Source organism: Artibeus jamaicensis, unplaced genomic scaffold (genome assembly GCF_021234435.1).
Source record: "Artibeus jamaicensis isolate MK-2021 breed Jamaican fruit bat unplaced genomic scaffold, CSHL_Jam_final scaffold_1964, whole genome shotgun sequence".
In the NCBI taxonomy this organism is placed as follows: domain Eukaryota; kingdom Metazoa; phylum Chordata; class Mammalia; order Chiroptera; family Phyllostomidae; genus Artibeus; species Artibeus jamaicensis.
In genome coordinates, this window is record NW_026522030.1 from 33,694,354 (window position 1) to 33,722,050 (window position 27,697).

Genomic DNA, 27,697 nt, shown 5'->3' on the forward strand with positions numbered 1-27,697 from the left:
TTAGGTGGTTTTCATGGAAGTTTGATTTGAATCAAAGCTAGATATCCTTTTGGTTTAAAAAAAATGATTTAATGATTTAGAGAGAACGAGAGGGGGAGAGGGAGACAGAGAGACACTGCTTCGTTGTCCCACCCGTTCATGGGTTCGCTGATCGCTTCCTGTATGTGCCCTGACTGGGGACGAAACGCAAACCTTGGCCTATCAGGGTGACTCTCTAATCAGCTGCGCCACCCAGCCAGGGCCTAGATATTCTTTTAAATGTTTTAATGAGTGGTTGGGCTTATATTTATGTAATTAATAATGTCAAACTTAAAAAAACAATTTTCATTTTTATTTACAGATGATGAATTTAGTACCTCTGCTTTAAAGATGCATTCTCCACTTTTTTTTGAATCTTCATTCATTTTTTTCTGGGATTCTGTGCTGTATTATTTGAAATAAAAACTCTTTTTTTAGTTTTTGATTTTGTAATAATAAGTGAAGTAGTTACTTAGATTAATCAAGTAACTTTTGTGATTATGTTTCGAGGTTTATTAAAGGCAGTGTTGTGTGAAGGCTCAGTTTTATATTTGGAGCGAGAGTGCCGAGGTTCAAATCCTGGTCCTACCTCTTGTTGGTGTCTCTATGTCTTGCCTTCCTCGCTGACAATGGGGAACAATAATAGTAGCTACATCACTGGTTTGCACAAAAAGATTTAAATGAATTTTAATACGCACCTAGGAGCGTATCCAGCATATAGTAAGCACTGTTACACTTGATCTTAGCCAAAAGGCCCAGAAGCGATAACAACAACTATTAATTATTATTACTATACCATTATTTTTATGTTTTCTTTGTGTTTGGCTCATCCTTCAGTGTTTTGGTTGATGTCTTAGAAAAGGTTCTTCTTTAAAGATCCAAGAAAGGTATCTAATTGCTATTCTTTTGCAGTCTTGCATATTTGAATATGATTTTTTTGCATTTTCACTTAGAAACACATTGGTGGAATATAGGATTCTTGGGTAAACATTTTAAATTTTTTTCCTGAAATTTGATAAATAGCATTTTATTGTCTTCTAGCACTTATTCCTGCAAAATTCAATGCAACTTTTGTCCCTTGAAAGTGAATTGTTTTATCTTCTCGGATTAATTAGTCAATTCAATAAATATTTATTTGTGCTGATTCTGTGTATAAGATACAGTTCTGTGCTTGAGTTATATAGCAGCGAACCACCGTGTGAAGCTGACTAATTGGAGAGGAGGTGGGAGAGAGATGATAATCCAATTACCCAGAGTTAGCTAATCAGCAAGTTCTGAGGGAACAGTTCTCAGAAGTCTGCCTTCACTTCTGACACCAATAGTGCTCAAAGTTCTTCCCAGATTTGATAATTTGCTAGAAGCACTCAGAGAACCTGCTAAAGGCTGTTGCATTCATGGATATGGTTTATTACAGGAAAAAGGATACAAATTAGAACCAGAAAAAGGAAGAGATGCACAGGGTACAGTCTTCGACGGGCGACGGGCGTAAAGAGGAAGCTTCCGGCTGCCCCTCCCCTCGGTGTCATGGCAGCATTACCTTCCCCTGAACTGATATACGACAGTACACACGTATTATGCCGGTCAGGAGAGCTGGCCTGAGCTTTGGCATCTGGCATATTCTGTGCTTGATCACATACTACCTGCCGAGCTGTCTTTTAGCCTCCAGTCCCTTGAGAAGTTGGTCTGATACCTTGAGTCTCCTGTTCCTGTGGAAGTCAGAACCAGTGCGGCAAGACCTAAAGCCCCCACCATAGATCCCATTGTTAGGCTTTCTAGTGACCAAAGCCTCAGACAAAGATGCTTCTCTCATGCAGGTCATCCCAGGGGCCTGGAGACCATCTCCTAGCAGCTTAAGGAAAAATCCAGACCTCTCTTTGGGTGAGGTTATTTCTTTACTATGCACCAGTTAATGGATTACAAACACAATGAAGAATAATGAAACAGCATGAGGGGGACAGAGAGGAAGGTGGAGGTGGTGCTTGTTGTAGAGACTGGGACAGAGAAGGCCTCTCCTGAAGCCTGCAGGAAGACTGGGGGTCAGCCATGTGGACATTTGTGGAAGAGCTTTGCAGGCAGACGGAACCACAAGATCAAAGGCACTGAGTTGGCACATACTTGGAAAGGAACAGAAAGGAGGTCACGTTAGTTAAAGAGGGGAGAACACAGTGCAGTCACTGGCAGTGGGAGGTGGTGAGTGGCAGGAGAGAAGGTCAAAAGGGGGGGAGGAAGGCAGATTCTACAGTGCCTTGTATGTTTGGATTTTAACTCTCAAGGAGATGGAAAGCCACTAGGAGGATTTGAGCAGAGGAAAGATGTGCTGTGACTTGAGATGTTAAAGATTTGTTTTTGGTCCTGGGAGGAGAATAGCCTGTAGGGAGCTTGGTTAGAAGACTAAGGCAATAGTGAAGGGCAGAGAGAGGTGAGAGTCCCTGGAAAAACCTGATAAAACGATGGTGCAGGCATACATGTGGTTAAATTCTCCTGCTAACGCTGACACTTGTAGCAGTTCCCATCCCTCCGCCTCCCAGAGTCCAACCTGTCAGAAGTCTGTTCATTTTACAGGTTTTTCAAAAGGCAACTTTTTGTTTATCGTAGAACTCTGCTTAATTTTGGCTAATTTCTGCTTTTGTCTACATTATTCTTTCCATTTTGTTTGTGTTTTCTTATTTTAATTTCTCCAGCTGAAAGTTTAGTTTTATTTTCTAAAGCATATATATGTGTCTTTCAGAGTTCCACATGGGTGTACCCCATCAGCACCGGTATTTAGTGCTCACATTATTCTAATGTCTGTCATTCATAATTTAAGTTTTGATTTCCTTTTTGATCTAGGAATTACTTAGAAGTTTACTTTTAAATTGCTAGGTGCTTTTATTTTTATTTCTATTTTTTGGTGGCACTAAGGATCTTTATTTTGTTGCTTTATTTCTAATTTTTCTGTTGTGGTGAGTAACTTCCTGTGGGTTTTTACTGAGAGGTTCGCTATAACTCGATACAGTCAATTTTTATGAATGTTCTGCGTGTTTGGAAATAGTGTGCATTCTTTGTTTATTGGGTACAAGTGAAATATTTTTCTCTTAGATCAAACTTGATAACTGTGTTATTAAAGTCTTCCCTAAATTTTCTCGACAAAACATCTGTTTGATCTTCTAGGATCTGAGCTCTGTGTGATTTTTGTCCACGGTGGTCTTCTCGGTTTCACCTTGGAACTCTGAGTGTGCTCTATACACTTCAAAACGGCATTGCTCAGGACATGAAAAGTAGATGACCATTAAATCTTCTAGGTGAATTAGTGACTGTAAAAAATACTAAGTAGTCCATATTCTAGTTTTCTTGAATTTTATTTTTGTCCAATTACTATTTCTACATCCTTAAAACAATCTTTTTTTGTTAGCATTTATATAGGGAAGCTTTTTTCCACTTCTTTATTTTTAATTGTCATTTTGTTTTAGAGCTCTCTTTGAAGACATTATATATTTAAATCTAATTCATGCTTTTACCTTTAAAAGGGGGCATTAACACATCTCTTATAAAGTATCAGTATGCATACACCTATTTTTGAGTCACTTTGTTTTCTACCCATTGTCCCTTATATTGTTTCTTTTCTTTTTCCTTCAAAAATGAAGTATGTTGAGTCTTTTTTCTGTCTCTTGTTTATAATTTTGTTCATATAGGTTCTGTACTTTTATTGTTAAATTTGTCATTGGAATGTTATAGTATTTATTATTGTAGTAAATGAGATTTTTTCCATTTTATTTCTTACTGAGAATTTTCAAATGTAGATTTTTTGCATATTTACCATCCATGCAGCCATCAAATAAAATGATCTTTTTAATTTGAATGAAATTTTGAAAAGTAGTCATTTGGATTTTCTAGTTATGCATTATGTTATTTAAAATATACAGATGATTTGTTTCTGTTTTCCTAATGGTTGTACTGATTATCTAAATCTCTTTATAAGATATACATGGTTTCCTTCTATTATAATTAATTAGAGTTTTAATTTTAAACATCTTGTTGGCAGATGTTAGTAAAACTGTAAACGCTTCTCCTTTAATTTATTCTAATATAACATTTATTTGAACCCAGACATGTTAGATGTGACATTTAGTTTATGGTTTTTAAGAAGCATTTTTAACACTGCTGGTGTGTTAAAAAAGGGTAATATTAATATAGTAATAACATAATGTGACATATAATTTCTTTTAGTGGTGGAATTTATTTTAATAATATTATGAATCACCCAAATCTTAATCTCTTAAGATCTGAAGGAATTCCTTTTATTTCTTGGTTATACTCTACATTTTATGGTGGAAAATCAACTACTTCTGTAGTTGAATTTTGAAAGTACCGCTTACAAGCATTGGTGATCTCTCTAACACCCGTTTTTCCTATAATGGGCTGTCATGATGCCCAGGTGAAGAATATACGTGGAAGACGTTGTAAGATGTAAAGAAGTCTACAGTGATGAGTTGCTGTTGTTCCAGTGAGTGCTCAATCAGTATGTGTTAACTTGATCTGACATCTGACTTGGCTACCTCTGCCTCATATTTACTTTTTCAATTATCTATGCCCTTTTCAAAAGGGACATGAGATTCTGTGCTCAAGGACATAGTGGATATATGGGCATTATTTATTTAGTAATGAATTACAACATACGGCTTCCTTTTAAGGGCAGATGTTGAGGTCTTTTTTTTCGCTGCTGATTCTGACAACACATCTGTGGAATACATGCATCCCAGTGGTCATTTTGGTCAGACACGAAGCTGAGCAGATGCTTGCTGAGCCTCAACCACCTGGCAGGCCTTTGTTATCTTGGCAAGAGTCTCCAGACTGGGAAATCTGAGGGACACATTTCATTCCAGCTACAGGCAGAATTATGAGTTGATGATTTACTGTGAGACCCAAGCTTCACTACAGACACCATTCGGAATGGGAAGCTTGGGGATTTGCATCTATCAGGCACAAGGACCAGGAGCCAGGAGGTAAATTATAGACCAAAGCTGTTTCTCCAGCTGGTGAGACTTTGCAATTCAAATCCAAGCCAGGTAGAGTTGCGCTCGCTCATTAACAAAGGGCAATCCGGTAAACTGACATAGACCTTGCCAGGCTCTTTGCCTGTAAGGGCATTATCTTCCTGAAAGGCAAGTGGGGCCTTGGAGAAAATACCCCCCAGTTTCCCTCAGGTTGAGTTCCATGAACCACTTTCCGAGTAGAGAGCTAGAGAGTCTCAGGAAGTCGTTTCCAGCTTTGTGTTCATCAAACGTGTTCACATGTCAGAGCTCCTGGGGGTCAGTTGCTCCTTAATGAAAAATAATACATTATCACGTGTTAAGATTAGCCATGAAAGAACTAAAGAATATTTTTGTTTTTGGTATTGTTTTCTCAGTGATTAACGTCTAGTATAAATTTAATGTTAGCCAGGGTTTTCCTGTTCTGTGAGATGTGGTTTTAGCACACAGTTCCATGCCCCATGAAAGTCTAAACCTCTTCTAAAGATTTCTGTAAGTTTCTGGGTATTTAAATCCTCAAGGTCACACAGATCATTTTGAAGATGACTGAACTGAAAATCAGGAGTCGCCGTGGGGATCAGGTGGGACACCATTTTGTCCGCCGAGCAGCAGACAACCTAAAGCCACACTTTGCTATCCCTGTTCTTAAAACTCGTTGGAACATCGTGTGACTGGGAGTTTCTCCTTGATCCTTTGGCCCATCCTTTGGCCCACGTGTCATGATCTCATCGGGTCCTTTCTTGGTGTCATCTCCTTTCTTACCCGAGGTACTCTCTCTTAGAGAGCCTTGGTAATTTGGAAACCTTTTCCAAAACTTGGGAGTCCCAAATGATTAAGTCTCAACAGAACTGAGGGTTTTCTAATTCATAGAAACTGTCTTTCTGAGCAGGTAGTTGTGATTATACATAACAGGCATTTCTCCCCCCGGTACATCAATTTAGATTGGTGGCAATTAGAACCAATGTTTTAAAAAATACTTAGAAGAAAAAACAAACCAATAATTCAATCCAGTTTGTGGAGGACAAGTTCTGTGAGGGCGCGGTTATGGAAACAATGAGCTAAAACTAGACTTTTCAGGTAGGTATTTCAGAGCCCTCCAAACCAACTTACCGTTGACTTTTCCCCACTAATCTTCCATCATTACTCACCATGTATTCAATGTCTAAGGAGTCAGGCTGGTAGGAAATGAGTAAAGTGTAAAACTAGAGAAAACAAACTGTTTAAAAGAGGCAGCCCTGACTGGGCACTACTCAGTTTTTCCAATTGGGAATATGGGAACAATGTTGCTGGAATTTCTATTTTTTATGAAAGAATTTGGAGATTCTGATTTTATATGGAATTTCCTAAGTAAGTGTAAACCAAACAAAATATGTCTGGGGTGGATTATATTTGGAATGTAAACTGCCAGTTGCTCCATATTCTAGTCTCCTTTCCTCTCTCTCTCTATTCCCCTCTCTCTCCCCCTCCCTCCCTTCACATGAAGCTTCTACTACTAGGACTACTCTTTCTTCTGATAAACACCTTGCCATTCTTCAGGGCTCAGTACAAAGAGCACTATTTCTCTAGTTTTCCTCATTCTCTCCTAGAACTGTTCTCAAATAGAGTTAATCACTACTTCTTTATAGTTCCCAGAGACCTCTCTCTGAATACATCTTCCAAATTTGTCATTGTGTTTGTTTGCTGTTCTGCCTGACTTGCTACACTATGAAGACTTTGAGAAAAGGAACCAGGTTAATATCTGTTTATCCTCAGGATCTGATAGAATACTTAGCACATAGTAAACACTCAGTATGTGTTGAATGGATGAGGGAAACAGACATGACTCTGGGATGCGAGGCCTGACCTCAGTTCTCCTTTCTATTGAACCTCTCAGACTTTTCTTTTATATTGACCACAATGCCTTGCCTTTTGGAAATTATTACCCTTGACTTTTGGGGACAAGCAGGAAAAGTGGCTGATACAATCTATGTGAAAAATTAGTGCAAAAAATTTTATCAATTGTTTTGAACAAATGTCTGGGCTCTTTCTCCAAAGAGTCTCTCTTTAAAGTGGAGTTCACTGCACAGTCCACTGAGGGCCATTGGGCAGGCATTTGTCCTTTCTGGGGTGAAGGGAGATATGAGAAGTCAAAGCTAGAAGCTGGATGGAACTATCCAAGTAGCATCCGGGACTCCACTCTGGAATGTGCATTAGAAAGAGCAATCTGACTGCAACCTTGAACCTGTCTGGATAAGAGATTGAAGTTATGCTAAGAAATAGTTTAATATTTCTCTTAGAATGGTGCCATTTAACCATCTGAGAGTTGAGTCTCCGCTAGTTCAGATAAAATTACTTTTAGGAATTTAATTCCTAATTTCAGGGAGGAATGGTGGTTTGGAAAGGAGAATTTAGAGAGAGAAGCCTTAAGGGAGAGACAACCCCCCAGTTAGCCTGAAGCCATTACTTTTAACAAAAATAATAAAGATAAAGGTTTTCTTTTAGTTAGATGCTATAGAATTAAGCTGGGGGCCAAGGGATTATTTTAATAGCTAATATTTTTATTACTTTTTCTTTTGAGCCTAGGAACATCTTAGGACTCAACTGCTTTAAGGACAAGACAAAAAAAATCAACAGTTACTACGTGTGTCATTTTTTGTCTTGTCTATTATGTGCACAAGGAATTTCACCTCCTTGTAACAAACAAGAATTCCTGGGCCAATAATGTGGATGTGGAGTGTGAGGAGGGGGACTTTCTATAGACTGCGGATCACAAGAGTGACTATGTATTTTGGAAAAGTCTTGACTTTGCTTTTCTTACTCGCCTACTCTTAACTGTAAGTCAGCTGCAGCCTATCTTAAAAATAATAAGGGAAAAATCCAAATAGCATTTTACCCGAGCATGTTAGATATCTGTCTGCACCACTTTAGGTTTGTAAGGTGTAGTGAGGATGGAAATTACAGAGGAGAATGGTGTTAATGTGCTTGAGTGGTAGCTCCAAATAGATCACAGTTTTGATACAACTTCCCTGCTACTGCAGGTCTGTTTCGCTACCACTTGGAGCTACAGTTCATGTTTGAATACTGAAGTGACACATTTGATCCCTGGGAAAAGTGCCTGAGAGGGTGAGGGGGTGTCTGGAATTGGCTAGCCACGTTTGAACCTCAGATTGCCCACTTAATCCACTTGTCTTGCAAATACTTCTTATAGCTTTCTTCAAAGAAATAAAGAGGCTTCATCTCTTCCCTCTGTTTTGTATTTTCTGTTGTTGCTTTGACCCTTTTCCACTGCATTAAGAACAAGTTTTGTGCTTTGTGGATTGATGGTCCATTTATCAATACAGATGTTCAACAAATACCTTTATTTTCTTGAAATCAAATTGGAATGCCATCATCTCATTGAATGGGTGGGAAATCACAAAGTATTACTGGATTGTACACTATACAAGAGGAGGGAATTTGTCTACTTGTTCATTACCTTCTTCCTAATTTTATGAGTTGAATTGTGTCCCCCCAAAACGTGTTAGCTTCTTAATCCCTGGTGCCTCAGAATGTGACCTTATTTAGAGACAGAGGCTTTGCAGAGGTAACCAAGTTAAAATGAGGTCATCAAGGTGACCTAATCCAATATGACATGTCCTTATAAAAAGGGGAAATTTTTACATTCCCCTTTTTATATTCCCAGACACGCACACAGGGAGAACACCATGTAAAGATGAAGGCAGAGATTGGGGTGATATTGCTTCAGACCAAGGAATGCAAAAGATTACCATCACACCCCCAAAGCTGGGGGAGAGCTGTGGAACAGCTGCTTCTTCATAGCCCTCAAAAGAAACCAACTCTGCCAATACCTTGATCTTGGATTCTAGGCTCCAGAAATGTGAGGCAATAAGTTTTTGCTATTCAGCTACGCAGTTTATGGCTCTTTGTTACAGCAGCCCTAGCAAACTAATCTACTACTGATTGGCACAATGTCTGGCCCTACTAGGTGCTTAATAAATAAGAGCTGGTATAATTGATGGACTGATACTCCTTCTCATGGAAAACTTCTGTGTTTTCTGCTAGTCCTCATAGTCACTGCATATTTCTTCATGACCCAAACTTTGAAGATAAAAATTCTCTCCTTTGGTGCCCTGTGTGAGACAGAGTAATCTTTGCTAGAGCAGGGACCTCAGAAACCTGGGACTCGGCTTTTACCTTGTACAAATTTTTGAAGTAGGGAATTATGAGGAGCCTAAGGTATGAGTATGAACCCAGGGGAGGGAAAATGGAGAGGGAAAAACAGATACATAGCCTTAGAAAGGGCCTTACACGATAGAAAGAAATTGCTCTATTCTTGACACATAAAGTTTAAGACCAGATATTTGCCCCCATGGGTCGAATATGCACAAATCAGTCTGTATTAAGCATGCCTTTTTATTCTGGTGCTTTGACATGTGGGGACTTGATGATCCTAGACAGACTCAGGACTGCGCCTCCCAGGGCTAGTTAGTTTCTAGAGATAGTAAAGGTAGCCTGGGAGCGTCCCCTTTCAAACGCAAACAAACCAGTCCAGAGCCTAGGCCCCAACCAACCCCTTCCTATATTGGGCCCTTGCACTAGGTACCACTATCTCCCCAGCTTAACCACCCTGGGGCGAGGTACCAGGCAACTGGACAGTCCCTACAAACAAATCATCTCTGGTCTGCTTACCTATCCTCACTTCTTCTTTCCCATGGAAACCACAATAAAAGCTCTGGCCCAGGTTTTCTCCTCACTCCTGTCTCCCGACTGGCCCTGGGGCTTCCACACATGGCCCTGCGCTGCAGGACATGGTGGGCACCCTGCTAGGAACTGTCAGTAACAAGTGATCTTTTTTCCACGGCAATCACCTCTGGATCTATTGGCCTCAGCATACTTGAATAGTATTAAAACCTACATTTTAAAACACCAGTGTCTGTAAAAGCCATGTTCTAAATGTATCTATGACTGACATCATTGATATGAACAGGGTCGCTGATTCATCCCCTTGTCACTGACCTGTGTTACGTGTCATTCTGATGAGACTCTTCAAGTGAACAATGCTTGACTTCGTGAGCAGATTACACTGTGAGAAGTGCTTGGGGTAACTGAGAAGTCTTAGTTTGAAGAAAAAAGTAAGACTGGGAGTGAGGGGTGAAAGTAATATCTATTTTACTAAGATGTTGATAATAAAAATAGGTTTGGACATACACCTGTTGTTCTTAATCTCAACTAGCAGTAACTGGGGGTAAAAGATAGGAGAAGGAAAATTTTGTGTCGCTATTAAGAAAATAATTAAACAAATAAGATTGTTTAAGAAAGAGGCTGTGATGGGTGATAATGAATGTAATGGTTGAGTTAAACAGAGAATAAATGACCATCAGTAGGAGCATCCTGTAGTATTTTTGTAGATAGTGCAGCAGTTGCAATGAAGTTTGCCTTTTGTAGTTATTTGTATTATGTCTTCATCCTCTTGTATATCCACCTTTCTTGAACCTAGACTGTAGATCTCCAGGACAGACTATCTGTCATATGTCACTGTTGTATTCCCAGTGAACAGTGCCTGGCGTATAGCAGTGGAAATAAATGTTTGTTGAATAAATGTTTGTTGCAGTATCTGATGGAAAGTCAAATTAGAGACTTTCCTGGAGTTCTTTCACATCTGTGTTAGGACTGCTAAGTGATTCCCACACCCAGTTTTCTTTTCCTTGTGGGCACACTTGTAGACTACATCTCCCATCAGCTCTGCTTGTCTGTGGTGCCATGGGATTGCTTTTGATTGGTGGAATGCGTGGAGGCCTAGTAGGCCCCGCCCATGCAAACCTGCTGTGGAATTCTTCAAGCTCTCTCTTGCTTCCCTCATCTTTGGCCACTGGCAAAGTACCCGGTGATGAAGATGACATCTCAGATGCCATTTGGCCTACTGTTTGATTGCTGCATTAGGAACACATGGTCGCAGCTATCATGGTCTCCACCTCTTAGAAAGCAGGACCTTCTCTAAAATTTTCTACTTGTGCTATGATATAGCTCAGAAATAGTAAGTTCTCTAGATTCTTTTTTTATTTATTAAATTTATTGGGTGACTTTGGCTAACAAAATTATATAGGTTTTAGAGGTACACATCACCTACACAGTTCTATAACACATTATCTGTATATTATACTGTGTGTTCACAACCCCAGGTCGAGCCTCTTTCCATCAGCAGTTATGCCCCCTTTATCCTCTTCTACCTCCCCAGACCCCCTTTCCCTCAGGTAATCACCATTCTCTGTGATTACTGTTCTCTGTGTCTGTGAGGGTCTTGTTTTGCTTAAGCCCTTCACCTTTTATTCTCAGCTCCATAGCCCCTCCCCTCTGATGGCTGTCAGTCTCTTCTCTGTATCTATGAAGCTGTTTCTATGTTATTTGTTAGTTTATTTTGTTCATCAGATCAGATTATCTTCTTCTACACTGAGACTTTGAGATTCCATCAATTCAGATGGGGGATTTGAGAAAGACATGCCAGGACCAGGTTTTTATGTCCAATTTGTTTTATAAAATAGGCTCCTTGGTCTGTTTTTTATTTCTTCTTCAGCTGAGTCTTCTGTGAAATCTGGGAAGATATGTCTAACCTTTAATAGCCACTCTGGTTCCTTCTCTTATTGCTTTTGGTTAAGTCTTTGGAGACAGGAAGGGAAAGAGCATTCTTTCAATGTCTTTCCCAATGGACTGTTATTTCCACCTCTCATTGCTTCTGGTAAAAAGTAAGTCTGTACCTGACATCTCAGCTAGAGGCTGATTTGCTCAAGGGCAAAATCAGTGAAATGACAGCAAGGAGAGAGTTGGGCAGCTCATAGTACAAAAGGAGGATGGATTCCAATACACGTAGTTGACACATTTATTGAATGCTTACGCTGTGCCATGCCCTGCTCCATGAACTTGGGAGAATTAAAGATGAGACACAGCTGTCAGGAATCTTATCATTTCCTAGAATAATACTTATTCAACCAGTTAAGCTTAGCAAGTTCAAGTTCCGAAAACAGCGAGAGAAAATGTTCACAACATAGAGCCTTGGTACCCCCTATCAAGATGGCACTAGAAGATTTCCTTCACTTCCACCTCTTCTCTAGTTGGGTCAAGGAGCTGCTGCCACTGTGAGTATGAGGCCAAACTCCGGCGACTTCTTTGCTGACTGGAAACGCCTTGTCACACTAGCCTGGTGTGACTATGGGAACATGTTGCCAGTTCTTCCTCGGAAAGAAGAGGATCTATGAATGGAACACAGCTTTGTGCACAGCAAGGGTTTAATTCTTAATTTTTGGTAATGCTATCCAAGGTTAATAATTGCCATCTTACATTGTCCAAACTGAATTTTAAAATGTTACTTTTCATCTTGTGTCTCAATGCTGCTTAGAGATACATTTCTTTTTCTTTTTTAATGATATTTCATTTACCTATTTTTAGAGAGAGGGGAAAGGAGGGGAAAGAGGGAGAGAATCATCAATATGTGGTTGCCTCTCATGCGCCCTCAACCAGGGACCCAGCCCGCAACCCAGGCATGCGCCCCGACTGGGGACCGAACTGGTGACCCTGTGGTTTGCAGGCCGGCACTCACCCCACTGAGCCATATCTGTGTTTCTGAAAGAAAACTTTAGCTAAAGAGTCTTGTGGTCAATTGTTGGTGACAATTGACATGAGCCCTGGATAGGCTGTGATGGTATGTTTGCTGTCCCTGACTAGTTAGTTATTTGAAGAGCTGGTTAGAAACCAAAGGACATAAGCAGTGCTCTAACAGACAGACCAGTGTGGTTTTGTTTCTGCATCTTCTGAACACAGTCACGTGGGATCTGGATGCCTTGGGTACAGATGTTACTGGAAACATACTGAAGGTTTTCACTGTTTCCAAAGACTGAAGCTGGGGGAAATTTTACCGAAGGATTTCAAAGGCTCATTTTGTCTTATGGCTTAGTGCTTCTAGTTTTAAAATGTATTAAATTTTGCTTTAAACTTCTATTCTTGAAGCATTTCATCTCTAGAGACTCCAAACTGCAACAACCTCCAAGCACCTGAAAAATGGTCAGACTCTCCTAGAGCTGCTTTATCAACATCGCTCTGAGTCTGTGATTGCCCTCAATTGTTTCCTACTGTGGCTTCAAATCAGATTCAGAGCAGTCAGAGGCTGGGGAGCCTTGATTTTGGTGATGGAGCAGCTTGGTGATGCTTTGTTTAAAAAGAAATCAGACCTGGAGACTTAATCATTAATTATTACTTGAAAGCGTTCATCAGATGAAGGGGTTGTCACACCTATTTCAAACCTGCTGCAACCCTTTTAAACAAAGTTTTTTGCAGAGGTGTTGCTGCTGGCTCTGCTGGCTGGGGCTGCCTTTTAGACAGTTCTGGAAAAGGAGAGCTATTATCTTTGAGAGATGCTGCTCTCATTTTAATTACAACTTGGCAAGCTCTTTGACTAGAATGAAGTCTGGTTCTTTTCTCAATGAGCATTTCTACCTCAACCCAGGTCCATGAGGATAGAAGAATGTCCAGAAAAAAAATCCCATTATTTACTAGAAAAAAAGGCAACCGAATAGGTGAGGATTCATGGGATCATGTATCTCAAAGCCCACTCTGTCTGTCTTCTTTATCCCCTCCTTGTTCTATGTGGAGGAAAAGAAAACAATTAGGCAAGACTTTTTTTTTCTTCTTTTAATGTTCTTCAGCATTAAAGGAGGGGACTTCATAAACATTGATTGTCATTTACAGAAAACATTCAGAAATCATGTGTGCATTATCAGGGAATGCTAACAGTATTCAACTAATAATTTACAGGACATAAAATAAGGACAAAACCTATTACATTCTAAAGTAATATAAAACTCTTTTCCTTAATTGTTAGGGAGCGCTGCTTTATTCTAGTATACTTATGATTAAAAAAAAAAAACAAAACCTCAATGCTTACTTCCTAAAGGACTCAGGCTGCAGTTTTACTCACGTACACAGAAATTAGGGCTTATATATTAAACAAGGAGAGAGAGATCAGAAAATTGTAGATTTTAAAACTATAGATGTCACTGGGTTTATTTGTAGTTTGCCTTTTGCCTCTATGGGGCAATCGTAGTACATGGTAATGATGTAATTAAGCTCCAGAAAAACCATTGGTGACTCTAGAAGGCATTATTCTTTTAAAAAAGTATGATTATTAGGCTTTTTTAGAGTGAATACTTTTATGTTACATACATGTGGCAATGCAACTTCTGTGCGTTGCCAACAGTGGTGTGCATGCTCATGAGAGAGGCCACTGCACGCTCACACGCGGCCCCTCAGGGTGCTGCTGTGGGCGGCAGGTGCAGCCCGCCCCCGGACAACCCGTGGTTTCTGCCGCTGCAGGACTTGGAGTCGCTCGTCACTGTGCACAGAGAGGCTGGAGCTCAGGTAAAAACATTAAATCTCTGAAAGTTGGAAGTATATGAAAATCATTTCTCTCCATCCTAAAAGCAAGGAAGCATTGTCAGGGATTTCAAAAATACTGGAAAGTCTCATTTAAATCTAAATATCTTTTTTTTATTATAAATTGATCATCATAAAATACTAGCCTTTTAAAGTCATATTTGGGATGCAGGAAAAGCATCAGGCTCATCAGACTTGCTCCTGCCCGTGTTGTTACAGCTCATGACACCTTCAATCTTCCTCCCTCTCTGTCTCTCCCAAACTCTCCCCCAGGTTCTTTACAGCATTTATTTGGTGAAGGTCAGTTATGGCTTCAGCGAATGAGTAGTCTGACCTCAGGTTATAAGAAATAAACGTGTACAAAAATATTTTGTTCATCAGAAAGCAGAGTTTGTTTTCCTTAAGCTATTTCATGCAGAGAGGATTTAGACAAAGCCATTGCTGCAAAGAAAGATGACTTATTCAGGCAACATTTCTTTCTTTCTTTCTTTTTCTTTTTTAACTTTCTTTTTTTTCATGTTGTCTAGTTCAGGTAGGGTTTGCAGTTCTTAGGCCAATCTTCAATGCAAATTCTTTGGAGCAGATTTAATGGACAGCCCTGTCCCTTTCTCAGCTGTATCACAAAAAGAAGCGTACAGTTAACACCAATGACCTGTCAAGATGCTTAAACTGTTACACCAGTTTCTGAGAAGTACATAACACGCAGAAAGGAAGCAAGTACATATTTGCTCTTTGTTGGTTTTTCCCCCTCTAAAAAAATTGTTACAAAGTCTTATGCTTAAACAGAGACATAGAAAAATCAGTGTATCCACTGTCTCTAGTTATTTACAGCAAAAATTACAGAGACAGCATACATCGTATTAGACCTTCCACAAGCATATATTAAAAGTAATTACATTTGAAAAAATATTTTTATTTTTCCTCTACATTTCTACAATACATACTCAGTTTTCTGTGGGTGTAGTTTTCATTCTTGTGTGTGTGTGTGAATCAGATGAAGCAGATGATACTGTGCTTGGACGTGGGACGTACCTAGTGTGTCTCTGCCTGTGGCTGTGACGGAGGCATTCGAACGCTCTCCAGCAGCCACCGCCAGGGTGACAGACACAGTTTAATACAAGGGTCATCCCGCCCAGCTGGGGCACAGAGACCCTGCACTTCCCACAACCGGGTTATCCAATTCCCGTAACCTTGTGCTTTATTTCTGGCTGTGAGAACAATCACGGAGCTGCTTTTTCTGATCACTGGAGGTGGTGCTCACAGTCATGCAGGAGACATCGTTGCTGTGGCCAATTCACTTCAGAGGAATTTCAGTAGCTTAGGAAAAAAGTGCACAACAGACAGCCCACCTCTGCTGCATAGGAATCCACCGTCCTGCACTTCAGAACAGCGGACTAATGCTCATGACCCTACAATGGGTTCTTTAGACCCAACTGAGGGAAAATAAAAACTGGTTGCAGATATGGAAGCCACACGTTGAAAGAAACATGTTGAGACCCAAAAGCATAAAAATTGTGCATTTGACTTTTGAAAAAAAAGTGGCAAGAAATCTAGCCAACTGGCTCTAGGAAGCTGGGAGTCTAAGCAAGACAAATAGAAGTGTCTTTTATAAGCCATGATTAAATTGTTTTCATTTTTAGATTGCTACTTTTCCAGCTGACCTCTTACTATATGTTCTCGTAGTGTCAGTCAAATACGGAAACCAAATTGAGTGTCAGAAGGGCAAGATCTCTACCCCTCCCCCTCCCTCAACATCATGCAGAATTGTACCTGGCCAGACTTCTCCAGCCAAATAGGCCCCTAAATTTGACTATGCTTTAAACCACAGAATTCGAACTGTGAGCCCTCTTCTGCTCAGAGATGTGTTTTTCTGGGCTGCACCAAGCTCTGAAACAGCTGACATCATTTACAGCTCAAGAGATTTTATGAGGGTCAGAAGCTTCGGTCTCCCTTCAGCTTCAGCAAATATTGGTTGGCCCTTTCTGGATGGGACATTTCCTTGCCGGTGCGCCAGGGGACTCCTGTGCTCACTTTGCATCAACTCCCTGACCCTTTTAGGCTTTTGAATTTTAACCCTTGGTTTACGTGAACATGTATCCCTGGTCCTGAGTTTCTCTTCCCACCCCAACTGGTTGTCAACTCTTCACTAAAGACCCACATGGTTATCTTATATTGAGTTGCTCCTTGTACTAACAGAAACAGAAAATCAAATACCACAGCATCTAAAGCAGATGGTGGGCTTTTTTCTCTTCTTTATACAGGGGACTTTGTGCAAAGCTTCAGTACAGATGCACACTGCAAAGTTATGGCTGTTTCTGCTGAATGGTGGTTCTGTCGGGCACAGCTGTCCTTGCCTGAACTGACTGCCAATCACACTAACTTCCTGGGAAACAAAAGCTCATAGAGAAAAAAAGTGTCAGGGAAAATTATTTCCTTTAAATTCTGATAGAAGTAGAACCTTTTCTTGCATCTAGAATAAACGAAAACAGAGAACATGGAACAAAACATACCTCATTTGTGTCTGACATTTTTGAAAGAAAGCTGCTTAAATTTTAGGTTGTCCTCAGGACACAAGAATTGGTTTTGCTCTCCAACCCGGTGCACGTGGGGTTGTAGGAGTGAGCATGAGTTGACTGTCCATGTGTACGATTTTCTACAAAGTTTAGCTTGACTGTTGTGATCTGACAGATACGAGAGAGAATGTATGGATGCCCCCCCCAACACCTCTTGTTAATATTCGGTTCATTATAATTTAGGATCTCTTAATTCTGTCAAAAAAAGTTTGATTACCCATGTAATTCAGAGAATACCATTGTATCCTCCATTTCTACCAAATTAGTGGTCTTTTAGTCCAGAGTCCTGAAAACAGTGGTAAAACAAGGGAAACCTAGAAAGGCTGTGTTTGAAGAGTACATCTCCACCTTTAGCTCTCAGTCTTTGGGGATAAGAGAGCCACAGAAAAAGGGACACAAAGGTGACCCGAGTCATGGACACTGGGGGTGTATGTGAGAGGTTAGGTGGATTTGGGATCCCCTTTTGTCCTATATGCTCTCCAAAATTTGCCTTTCCTTCACAGACCACAAGTACAGCTTTACCTCCCCTGTTAAGTTTATCTATCGCCACCGAGATCCCTGTCTTTCCCTGGCTCAGCGCTTGTAGCTCGAGGGCTTGAGCTCATGCAGCCCATGAATGGAGCAGCCATGTTATCTGGCTCTTAGCAGATTTTAGAAAACGAGACTGAGTTGTCCTTACTTGTGAGCAACTTGTCAGCAAGTCCACGTGGTATAAATATTTTGAATTTTCACTTTACAGCATGAAGTTACTGCTCGTTTGTCTGAAAGCCTTGTCAGAGAGGTTCTCTTATTGGCATATTGAATTTATGCCCTTTACATTTTGTTGTCATTTTCCTGTTTTTTTTCTCCCTTCCTTCTTGATGTACCTTTTTTAAAAAATAAAACATCCCTGAGTGGATACAGTGCAACAGCTGCATCAAGCAGTGATTGTCGTTTACGAAGCATGGAGTGGAAAGGACAGTCCTGGGCCACTTTCTCCAGTGCACACTCTATCGTCAACGTGTCGTGAGCACTGGCGAGTGTTCCTGGGGAAGAGACAAAGATTGCACGTGGTAAGGGAAGTCGTTCTGACCGAAATTTCAAAATACCTCAAGACGGAGTCACAGCAGTTGTTCAAAGGGCAGCTTTTAGAAGTGCTTTTGTTGCCAGTGAAAATAGGACTTGGTTGTCTTCTAAGGGACAGATTTGGCAACCTTGGCAAAAACCCAGAAATCTCTTTTCTCAACTGAAGTGGGCCGAGCGTGTACTGGTTTCCACTGTTCTGTTCTGGTTTGGTCTCTAGCCGTTTCCTGTCCCCTAGCTTCTAAAGGTTTGTGCCATCCCAATTAAGTGCTTGCACTAGTGGAAATGACACAAATTCAAATCCAGTACCTCCTGAGGCAAATGTGGGGAACAATCTTTTTCCTACATCACTCGTGGGACAAGGGAGGAAAAAATTCTCAGCCACTTCATCAACTGAGCCAATTTCAATCCTCTAAGGTAAATTGGGAGAAACCAATGATCCTCTTTGCAACTGAGCAGGAATTACAGGCTGACAATGTAAAACACTAGGCCAACGGAACGATGAAAACAAAGTCTGACATAAGTTCAAAGCTCGAAGGGAAACGCCAAGCACACATATTGCACGTTGCCTGTCACAAGCCAATCATAAAACATACATTGCATTTGGAAACGGCTTGGTTTAATTGAGCGCCTTCTATTACCCTGTTTTCCTAGCAATCAGGAAAGTAATCTTTCCATTAGAAGGAAATATGACTCTTGGAATTAATTCTTTATACAAAGAGCTAGCAGGAGTGACATTTACACCAAAAAGAATGGCGTCCCTGTAGCGGCATAATAAGCAGTCTACAGCTGTCTTCTTAGACACTGAAGTTAATTTGGTTCAATGTAGTTAAATTAATTGAATATAACAGTAGTTGAGAAAGAGATTCATTATTTTAAAGTCTTTTTATTTTTCCCCATTGGTTTGGAATTCATCAATCATGAGGTGGGAAGAGACTCTGTTTTCTCGAAGAAAAGATGAGCAGTACTGTCTGCTCATCAGCGAGGAGCTCCGTGGCCTCGTGGAGACGGCTCTCAACCTTGTAACTTCAGGGAGGCACAAGAGATGGCCAGGAACTCGAAGTGTCCCCTGATGGGAACCTCACAGAGCAGGTGTGTGGGTGTCTTTGACCAGGAAAAAGGGGCAGGTCTTCATGGGTGGACAGCTGGGCTACACTTGCAGAAGATCATAATTTTCCTTGTTCCATACAGAAAGCTCTCCTCTACCTCCTTTAATTTTTTTTTTTTTTTACTTTGGACCAAATAAGACCAAAGGCACAAGGCCTCAGACCACAGGTAGAGCCCACTCCTTAGAATTTGTGCTTTCTGGTGGTCAGTTGGATGGAAGAACAGGTGGAAAGATGAGAATTTGTACTTTGAAGCCCCGATTCCTGACTCCTCATCTCACCTCTTGCATTTTGTACTTTTAAAAGTTGCTGAGTGAATAATCCTAGGCTAGGTGGAGGAAGCAATTTCAAACTGCATAAAAAATAGTGTTGGCTTTGGGGTGTATTTGTTTTATAAAGTAACTCAGATCTTCTTTTCCAATCTGTCAAGTTTTTGTAATGTTTTTATAAAACGGTACATTGGAATTGGAAAAATTAGATGCTTCTGATTAAAGGACATAAAAAGTCCGGCCTCCTTCTTTATTGCTGCTTTTTCTAAAAAAAAAAAAGAGAATCTATAGATAATCTATGACTTATTAAAGAGAATACATATAAAGAACTTCTTCTTTGTATATTTTTTCTATTTCTTCTCTGCCCCCCCAAATTGGTTAGAGATAGTGTTTACATGAAATGGCATTGGGACCCTGGCTGTCCCAAAGATTTACTTCTTTTACTCTAATCTTATTAGAAAAGATTGCTGGTGGTCATAATCTACAGAATCTACACAGTAAGCACCAAAGTCAAGTTTCTTTCACAATCTGAAAGCCAAAAAAAAAAAGTGTTTTGTGTGTTCTGGTGAAAATCTATTGTTTGGTCAAAAAAGTCCTGGACTCCACGTATTACCTGTAGCCTAATTCTTAAAACAGGAAAATGGCTCCAATACTTGTACTTTATCCCCAGTGTGTACCATCTTGACAAGGCTTTGATGTCATTGACAGAAACAGAGTTTTATACCAAGGCTGTGCATTATAATTACTCTTTTGTAGACTTATTTCTGAATCGGTACTATCCTGCCATTGACTATAGATGAAAACTCTGGTTGGAAAAACAAAATCCTGATTGTCCAACATAAAGGTAACATATAACACAGAAGGTAAATAATACAAGAGAGCCTGACTGAGTCTCCTTTGCTAATAGGTATGATATTTTAAGTCATAGTGCATGTGCATGTATTTCTCATATATAATATTCTGAGATATTATATACTTATTACATAATGCACAGTGCTTCCCAAGACAGCTACAAATTTACACATGCATCAACTACCTAAAAACATAGAAATAGGTGAGCCTATTAAGTGGAATTTTCTTAAATTATATTTGAACAATCAACAGGAAAAGTAATCATGTAAAGTACCGCTCTGTTCTCATATATATCTACAATAAAATTCTATAAACAGTTGTCTCCCGAAACATACCCAAATAAAATTAAAAAAAGATAACACCCAGTGTCCTATATTTGTATATTTATGGTCATTTCAAAACAAACAAACAAATAAAAGAGCCCCACTCAGGTGCATATTTACATTCTTCAAACTGTAGCGGTGAAAAATAATTCTATTAAGTGCAGGACATTCCTAATGTTGCAGTAGTGACATTTTCTTAAGTCTTCATGAACACATTGCTTTTGTCTTAACGGTGATGCATTCCATAGCTATGAGACAGTCCTGTCCTTGCCTTCATTTGCAGACGGTGGCACAGTCAGGATTAAAGAGCTCCTTGTATAACGGAGGAAAGAGTGTATTCACTATGTCTGGATGCGACTGCTTAAATACCTGCAGCTTCTCCCCGTGCAAGTTGCAAACTGCCGTGATGGTTGGTATCTTGGCTATTAACTGCAGAATGGAGGGACAGGGAAGGAGACAAAGGGGGAAGCTCATTAGTGCTCTGTCTTCTGAATCAGTGTCTTTCTTGGCCCCAGATGAAGGGAAATGGCTTTGGAAAAAGACGTTCAGAGAGAAAGAAGGCTCACTTTCAGCTTTTCCTTTAGAACAAAACAAAACAAAACAAAATGCTCACACCATGGCCCCTCCCCCCACCATCCTCTAAAGGGAAAATAAAGAGAAAAGAAGCCAGACCAAGCTTCCCCGATTCACTGATCTTAAATAAAGCGCGTATGGGAGGCAGCCTAGGTGCAGTGCCAGGAGTGGGTGCTCTGCCAGCCGGCTGACTGAGCTGGAATCCTGGCTCCAAAATAGCTGAAGGGCTGTGTGGCCATGTCAGACACAATGTTGCCGTTTTCTCACTTGTAAAATGGGCTTAATCACAGAAACGACCTCACTGGGCTGTTGTGTGGGCTGAAGGAGGTGATTCTTACAGTGTTAAGAACTCTGTCAGCATGGAACACAATTGTTAGCTAATATTATCAGTACCTCTTATTTCCCACAGGGTTTTACGATGTGAATATTAGATTTTTAGTTTGGGGAAGTGACCACACTAGGAAGGTGTGGCCTAAACCATAGGCAGTATCATTCAAAATTGCCTGCACTGCTTTGCTGTCAAGTTCACTGGCCTGCCTATTACCTGCAAATCCTTTTCTGCTGTAACGCATACAATGAAGCCTGTATTTAATCAAGAGAAAATATGAGACATCACTGGCACTTAGCTCCCTTAGGGAGATATTTTAAAAGCTTTTGTGAGAATATCCACTTAAAATTGTTAGGTGTTTCAGTGTTTTATGTACATGAGTTCTGTATAAATGTAGTTCAAATACCTAGAAGACCGTGTTCTGTAATAATTCAAAATATCCATGGTTTGCCAAATCCTATATAAGTCTTAGGACATGAACAATTATAGCTTTTAACGTGCTTATAATTTAGGGACACTTAGAATCCACTATTTAGTGTCAAAATTAGCCTAAAACCACATGCCACTGTGATCCTGTTACTGTAGGAACGAGATATGCCGTTACATAGAGAATATTGTTAGCGTGTAGGCTTGATAGCTCACCAAAGGTACCCTTGAAAGTGACGATAAAATAGAATTCAATAAAACTCATGTAATCCCTGATCAGTCAGTCTCACTATGCTCCCTACCCTACTTCATACTAAGACACCATTTTAGTCTTCAAGGTGAAAACAAGGAAATAGATAACATTACTTTGTGGTTATCCAAAATCAGAAGTGTATGCTCTTTCATTAACTTCTCTTTTAAGAACTGATGACAGTATAACCATACTATGAGCAATTTAAAAATAGCTTTATAATTAGAGCTGTTGACGTGTTCTTTAAAGGGATCTAGCACACAGAAAGAAGTCTGGTGTTCAGACTTTCCCTTTCCGCTGCAGTTTGCTTCTATCGGGATGGAAACAAAACAGGAGAATGAAGACTTTCTCTCCAACATTATAGTTGCTTAAACTTGTCACAGGCACTCTGCTAACCAGCAGAAGACAGAAAAGAGTATGGTTCTTGCTAATAATCTACTTGGAAAGACAGATGTGAATACAGTGACCACACAGGCCAAAGCAGACGGAAAACCTGGGGTGAGTGCTATAGAAGAATGGTGCTGGAAGCCGTGGCTAATAGGATGCCCTGACCTCTTCTGGCAGGCCAGGGAGGGCTTCCCTTAGAAAGTGCCACTCTGGTGGGCTTTGAAGGAAGAGCCACAGCTAACTGCACGCTGGGGCAGGGGTTATATAATATGCCCCAGGAGTAAATGCAAAGATGCTCTGCTTGCCGGGGGCACTGGAAGGCACTGAAGGAAGTTCAGTGTCACTGGAGCAGTGGACAGGCATGTTCAAAGACACAGCTGGAGAGGTGGGTATGGCCAGATGGCACAAGGTCTCAGTTTCACTGAGGTCTTTGTAGGTTTTAAACAAAACCCTTACAGAATCTCATTTTGTAAAGATGATCAGAATCTCATTCTGAAAGATTTGCTTTGGGTTCAGGGTGGAAAACTGGGTATTTACTATGTTTTCATAGGTAAGGAATGTACAAGTGTCCACTTAACTAGAGTTCCCTGGGAAATTATTCAAGCTCTCTTAACCATCTGGTTCACACAGAAGGAGACTGTAACAATTTCAGGACACTTCTTGCACATCACAATTCTCCCTGAAATAGCTATTGAATGCGGAGAGGCTTTGAAAGCTTTCTATAATCATCTGCGGTTGAATTGATGATGTGCAGAGCTCCTGAAACTTTCAGAAGTAACTCCAGAAAGCTTGTCCATCTTTAGCATGCATAAAAACTGCTGGGATGCTTCCTACACATGCAGATCACTGGGATCTATGCCTGGGGATTGTGTTTTTTGTTAGTGTGGGAGGGGCTCAGACTCCATGTTTGAAATGAGCATCCGGTGGGGATGCAGCTGTGCTGGGTCCCGTTTGAGAAACACAGCTTCAGAAGTTGGAATTTCATATGTTTACAGCTGTCTTCCAAAACTGAAAAGTAAATTCTTTATCATGTTCGAAACGGTCCTGGTAGCTGAGTGTAAAGTTGGCAGCTTTCTAGGAAAGAGTCAGGGAAGTTATACCTGGAGAGGGAAGAGCCCATGGGCTTAGTTCTGCTGCTTTGGGACGAGTAATGACTTTCCTGAGCCCCTGGAACACCGGAGGGGATGAGCCTAGCCATGAAGCAACGCAGGCTTTGAAGCCTGTCTGCATCCTGGATCTGCTATTTACGGCTAGGCCATCGTGGGCAGGTCATTTACCTCTCAGCTTTCTTATCTGTCAGAGGGCAATTAGGGCGGCCCCCACCTCAGAGGGCTGTTGCGAGCGTTAAAGGGGCCAACACAAACTGTCTAGAGCGGTGCCTGGCACAGAGCAGCGACACAACAGTTAGGCGTCACGCTTCCATTCCGACATAATGCTTCCTTCAAGGAGAGGAATGCGTAGTCAAGGCCAGGCTTGTTTAGCCAGATGAGACGTCGGGCAAGAAACGCACTTAGTCCTGAACCAGAACCAACGATTGAGCCTCTGTATATTATGTGTGAATACAAAATCAGCCATCTACTTTTATCGAAATAAAAGCAACACATTGATTTTCATGTTCTTGTAGTGATTACAGTAAGTCGTTCACTTAATAAATGGTGATCCATAAAGCAGAAGCCTAGGAACTAGAATTCTTACAGCCTCTTCCTGTTCCTCTAGAGGAGTGGCGTGGGAAATTACATGTATAACAGGAGGACTGAAACCCTTCTACACTTGCTCATCTGCGCCAGAATTACTTAACCCTGCGTTCGGCTTCCGAAAGGGAATCTGGACAGACTCCTGCTTCTTTCCTGCCAAAAACTGGGGTTAAGAGGCATCTGATTCAGAAATCCATTTTCCCCTCTTCTGTGGGATTGGGATTCCGTCCCTGTTGCTCATCTGTAGAATGGGCTGAATGGCGAGAATTGCCTTTTGTTAACCAGCACTGGGACCACTTGAACAAGGAGCACCGAGAAAGGCACAGGGCTCCCTCAATCTCTGTGCTCTCAGAAGAGGCGGATCTAAAGGCCGCCCATCAGCCGCAGAGGTGGGCGTGCTGCCGGGGCATCCATCACTGTGGAGGCAGAGTGGGCCGTGAGGCCAGGCAGGCGGAGGCAGCAGTAGCACTTGTCAGAGCTCAGAAGGGCCCGGCGGAGGGAGCAGCAGGCAGGCACTTACTGCTCATTAATATTATGTACTACCGCGGGGGGACCCCCATTTCAAAGGGAGCTCCCAGCAGCCGCAGCAGTAGTTAATGGCTCAACAACTTTTTTAACAGCTGGGGAGGTGATCCAGAGGCACTTGGAGATGGAGGGGGTAGTCAATTTCAAATCATCATGAAATTTCTTCATGTTTAAATAATCTCTGTAGCAGGAGTAGACAGAGGCTCTGTAAAAAAGGCATTTTAACTCTCTCTTTTTTTTTTTTTTATAAGAAGGAAGCTTTAGCTTATACATACAGGGGTCTAAAAGAAGAAAAAGCAGCTGTTCAAGAAGAGATAATAATTCTATGCCTCCTTCCAGAGGGTAGTTTTACGGAAAAATCCATAATTTTATGACGGGAGCATTTGAAGTTGAAAAACATGAAACATGAAGAGCATAAAACTAGCGATCCTGTTCCTTCCTATGGGCTCCCCGGCCACCTGGACGCCCTCCAACCTGACGCAGGAGGCCGACAAGGGCTGGATCAAAGTGTAAGAAACTTCTGAGGCGCTGATAAAAACAGGGCGCACGTGAGGCTAAATACATCTATTTCACTTGTCTATTCACTTTTCAGCTTTTATTTAGTAACTTGATAGTGTGATAATAGAAAGACAAACTTCTGTCTCTATACCAATGATGCAGTTTTGTTATTTTAATGCTAGAAATAGGCTTAGGAATTAAGAAGGTAGTAAACCGTTGGCTTGCGCCTCCCCCAGCTTGACTATCAGAGCTCGCCCTGGGAAGGCTGAAGCCTTCCAGATCTGAGGGGAGATGAACCTCAAAGGAACAGGCTTCTCACCGCACGGTGCAGCCATTCTTCTCAGCAGGGCATTCTGTTCCCATAGCTAATCTGAGATCTCCATTGCATTTTCGTTAACATGGCATAATTTCAGGCTCATGCCCGTGGAGGAAGAGATCTTCATGGGCAGCAAGAGCTTAGAAAGGCTATCTAATAATGATAGAAAAAGAAAATAGTAACAGCAAAATAGCAATAGTTGCCATCTTTCCTTGAAGGCATAATATTTTCTATAAAAATATAGAAGAAAGGAGAGAGTCTGGTGGGGGGCAGGCAACTTCCTGGCCAATCAGGAATAGGAAAGAAGAGAGGAGTGACAGAGATTCCGAGCTTAGCCAAGTAACTCCCCCATGTACACACACGTCCACACCCTGGAAGAATCAGAAGGGGTTTATCCCCATAGAACTATGGGTCTGAAAACACCCAGAAAGGTGGTGTGGCCCAGGATTCCTGGGAAGGGAGCATCTATAGCACATGCCAAAGCACAAACATTTGCACACTGTTTTGAGAAATGAGTCAAAGGCATGGTACTCACTAACTGTTCTAGTTGTGCAAACATAAAAATGACTCTCCATCTAGTCTCTGTATACGGTGAGGTGAGCAGGCTTTGTGGTCTGAGTTCTCCTTGCCTGCCCGTTGGATATACGCATGTGTTGTTATGGAGTTTGCCACTTTTAAACGTCTCAGTCCAGCTTTGGGTAAGAACAGACCTCCAGGAATGTTGCATATATTTGTAGGCATGCTGGCAAAAATGTATATGCTACCTGACAATATTCTACAACTCTAATTACCCAAGAGACACAGCAGAGGGGGCTGGACTGGAGAAGACTATATTGAGAAGGCTCTAGCTATGACCTTGACAAAGAGGCTACTCTTAGGGCAGAACTTGTACTTGAGGGCAGGATACAAGTAGACATGCAGACCCATGCTTGCCCTTGGCCATGAGTGCACTGCCTCAACCTGGCACTAGCTGGACTGGCTCCTTTTCTCCTTCTCCCTCTGCTCCTCTGTGCAGGGCCACAAGAATGGCAGACTTAGTGACTTGTAATAAGGAAGACCACAGGCCAGAGAACAGAATCGGCACTGGCCTTTGCAGTTCTAACATGCACAGCTTTCTCTCCCATCCCACTCCTCCCACAACAGTCAGTGGTCACACTATTATTTACTGAGTGGAGAAAGAACACCACCAGTTCCTAAGCCCAACAGCAGTCCTCACCCCGGGAAGTGAGGACCTCAAAGAGGGTCATTGCAGCACCTACAGGGCTAGGTGACAGAGACCCACTTCGAAGCCTGACAGGAATGCTGACTTCTGAACACAGGCTTTATAAACACGTATCCTTTGCAGCTTTGGGGCAGAATAGCAGCCTAGACTAAAACACCATGTGCGCAGAGTACTGATTTGAAGGATTTGGTGAAATGAGTCTCTCTCTTCACTTATTGTAATGGCAGAATATCTACAGAGTCTTAAAACTATCACACTGGACTGAGCATTGAAGGGCAAAAGAAGATCTTAAGGAGAAGCCTTTGCTTTTCTCTTTTTGAATCAAAGAATATGATGTTGAAGGGACTTCAATGATCATCCAGTGCAACCAACTCATTTCCCAGACGAGAAAAGTAAAGCCCAGAGAACAGATGGGCTGCCTCCCTTAGTCAGATGAGGCTTAGAAAATGTACATGTATATTATAATTATATATGTGTGGATTTTTTTTTCATGAGCTTCAGTGAAGGTGACCAGAGTCATCTCATTTATTGGCTTCTCAAGTCCAGGTTCCAACCAAACCCAACTCTTATTCATAGCTCGAATACACCTTGTACTTTCTTATCTCCAAACCAGGTCCCCTCCCCCGATCACCTGGAATGCTTTATCCCACCTCTTCACTCTCCCACCCCTCCAACTTTCATTTTTTGAAATAGTTTACATCCACTGGTAATTAGCTCAAAAATACCATCTTTTGGATGAAAAATTCTCGGCCAAAATAGGATTGCTTCTCTCTACAAACTATCTATTATGAACCATGCAACTTGCTTATGTTTAACCTCATTTCATCCTCCAAATTACCATATAAAAGTGATACCATCTGCAGTCAC

The 27,697-nt window shown here is 41.2% G+C and overlaps 1 protein-coding gene and 1 pseudogene across 2 annotated transcripts in view; both read right to left on the bottom strand.

Moving 5' to 3' along the window:
- Positions 1-674: 674 nt before the first annotated feature.
- LOC119045590 (uncharacterized) lies at positions 675-784 on the bottom strand (annotated as a pseudogene).
- A 12,929-nt stretch (positions 785-13,713) lies between these two features.
- Positions 13,714-27,697, bottom strand: part of RORB (RAR related orphan receptor B) — a 195,679-nt gene continuing 181,695 nt past the window's right edge. For both annotated transcript variants that reach the window (XM_053656583.1, XM_037140343.2), the window contains exon 10: positions 13,714-21,040. In XM_053656583.1, coding sequence (XP_053512558.1) covers positions 20,885-21,040 — 156 coding nt within the window. In that variant the 3' untranslated portion in view covers positions 13,714-20,884. The remainder of the gene's footprint in view (positions 21,041-27,697) is intronic.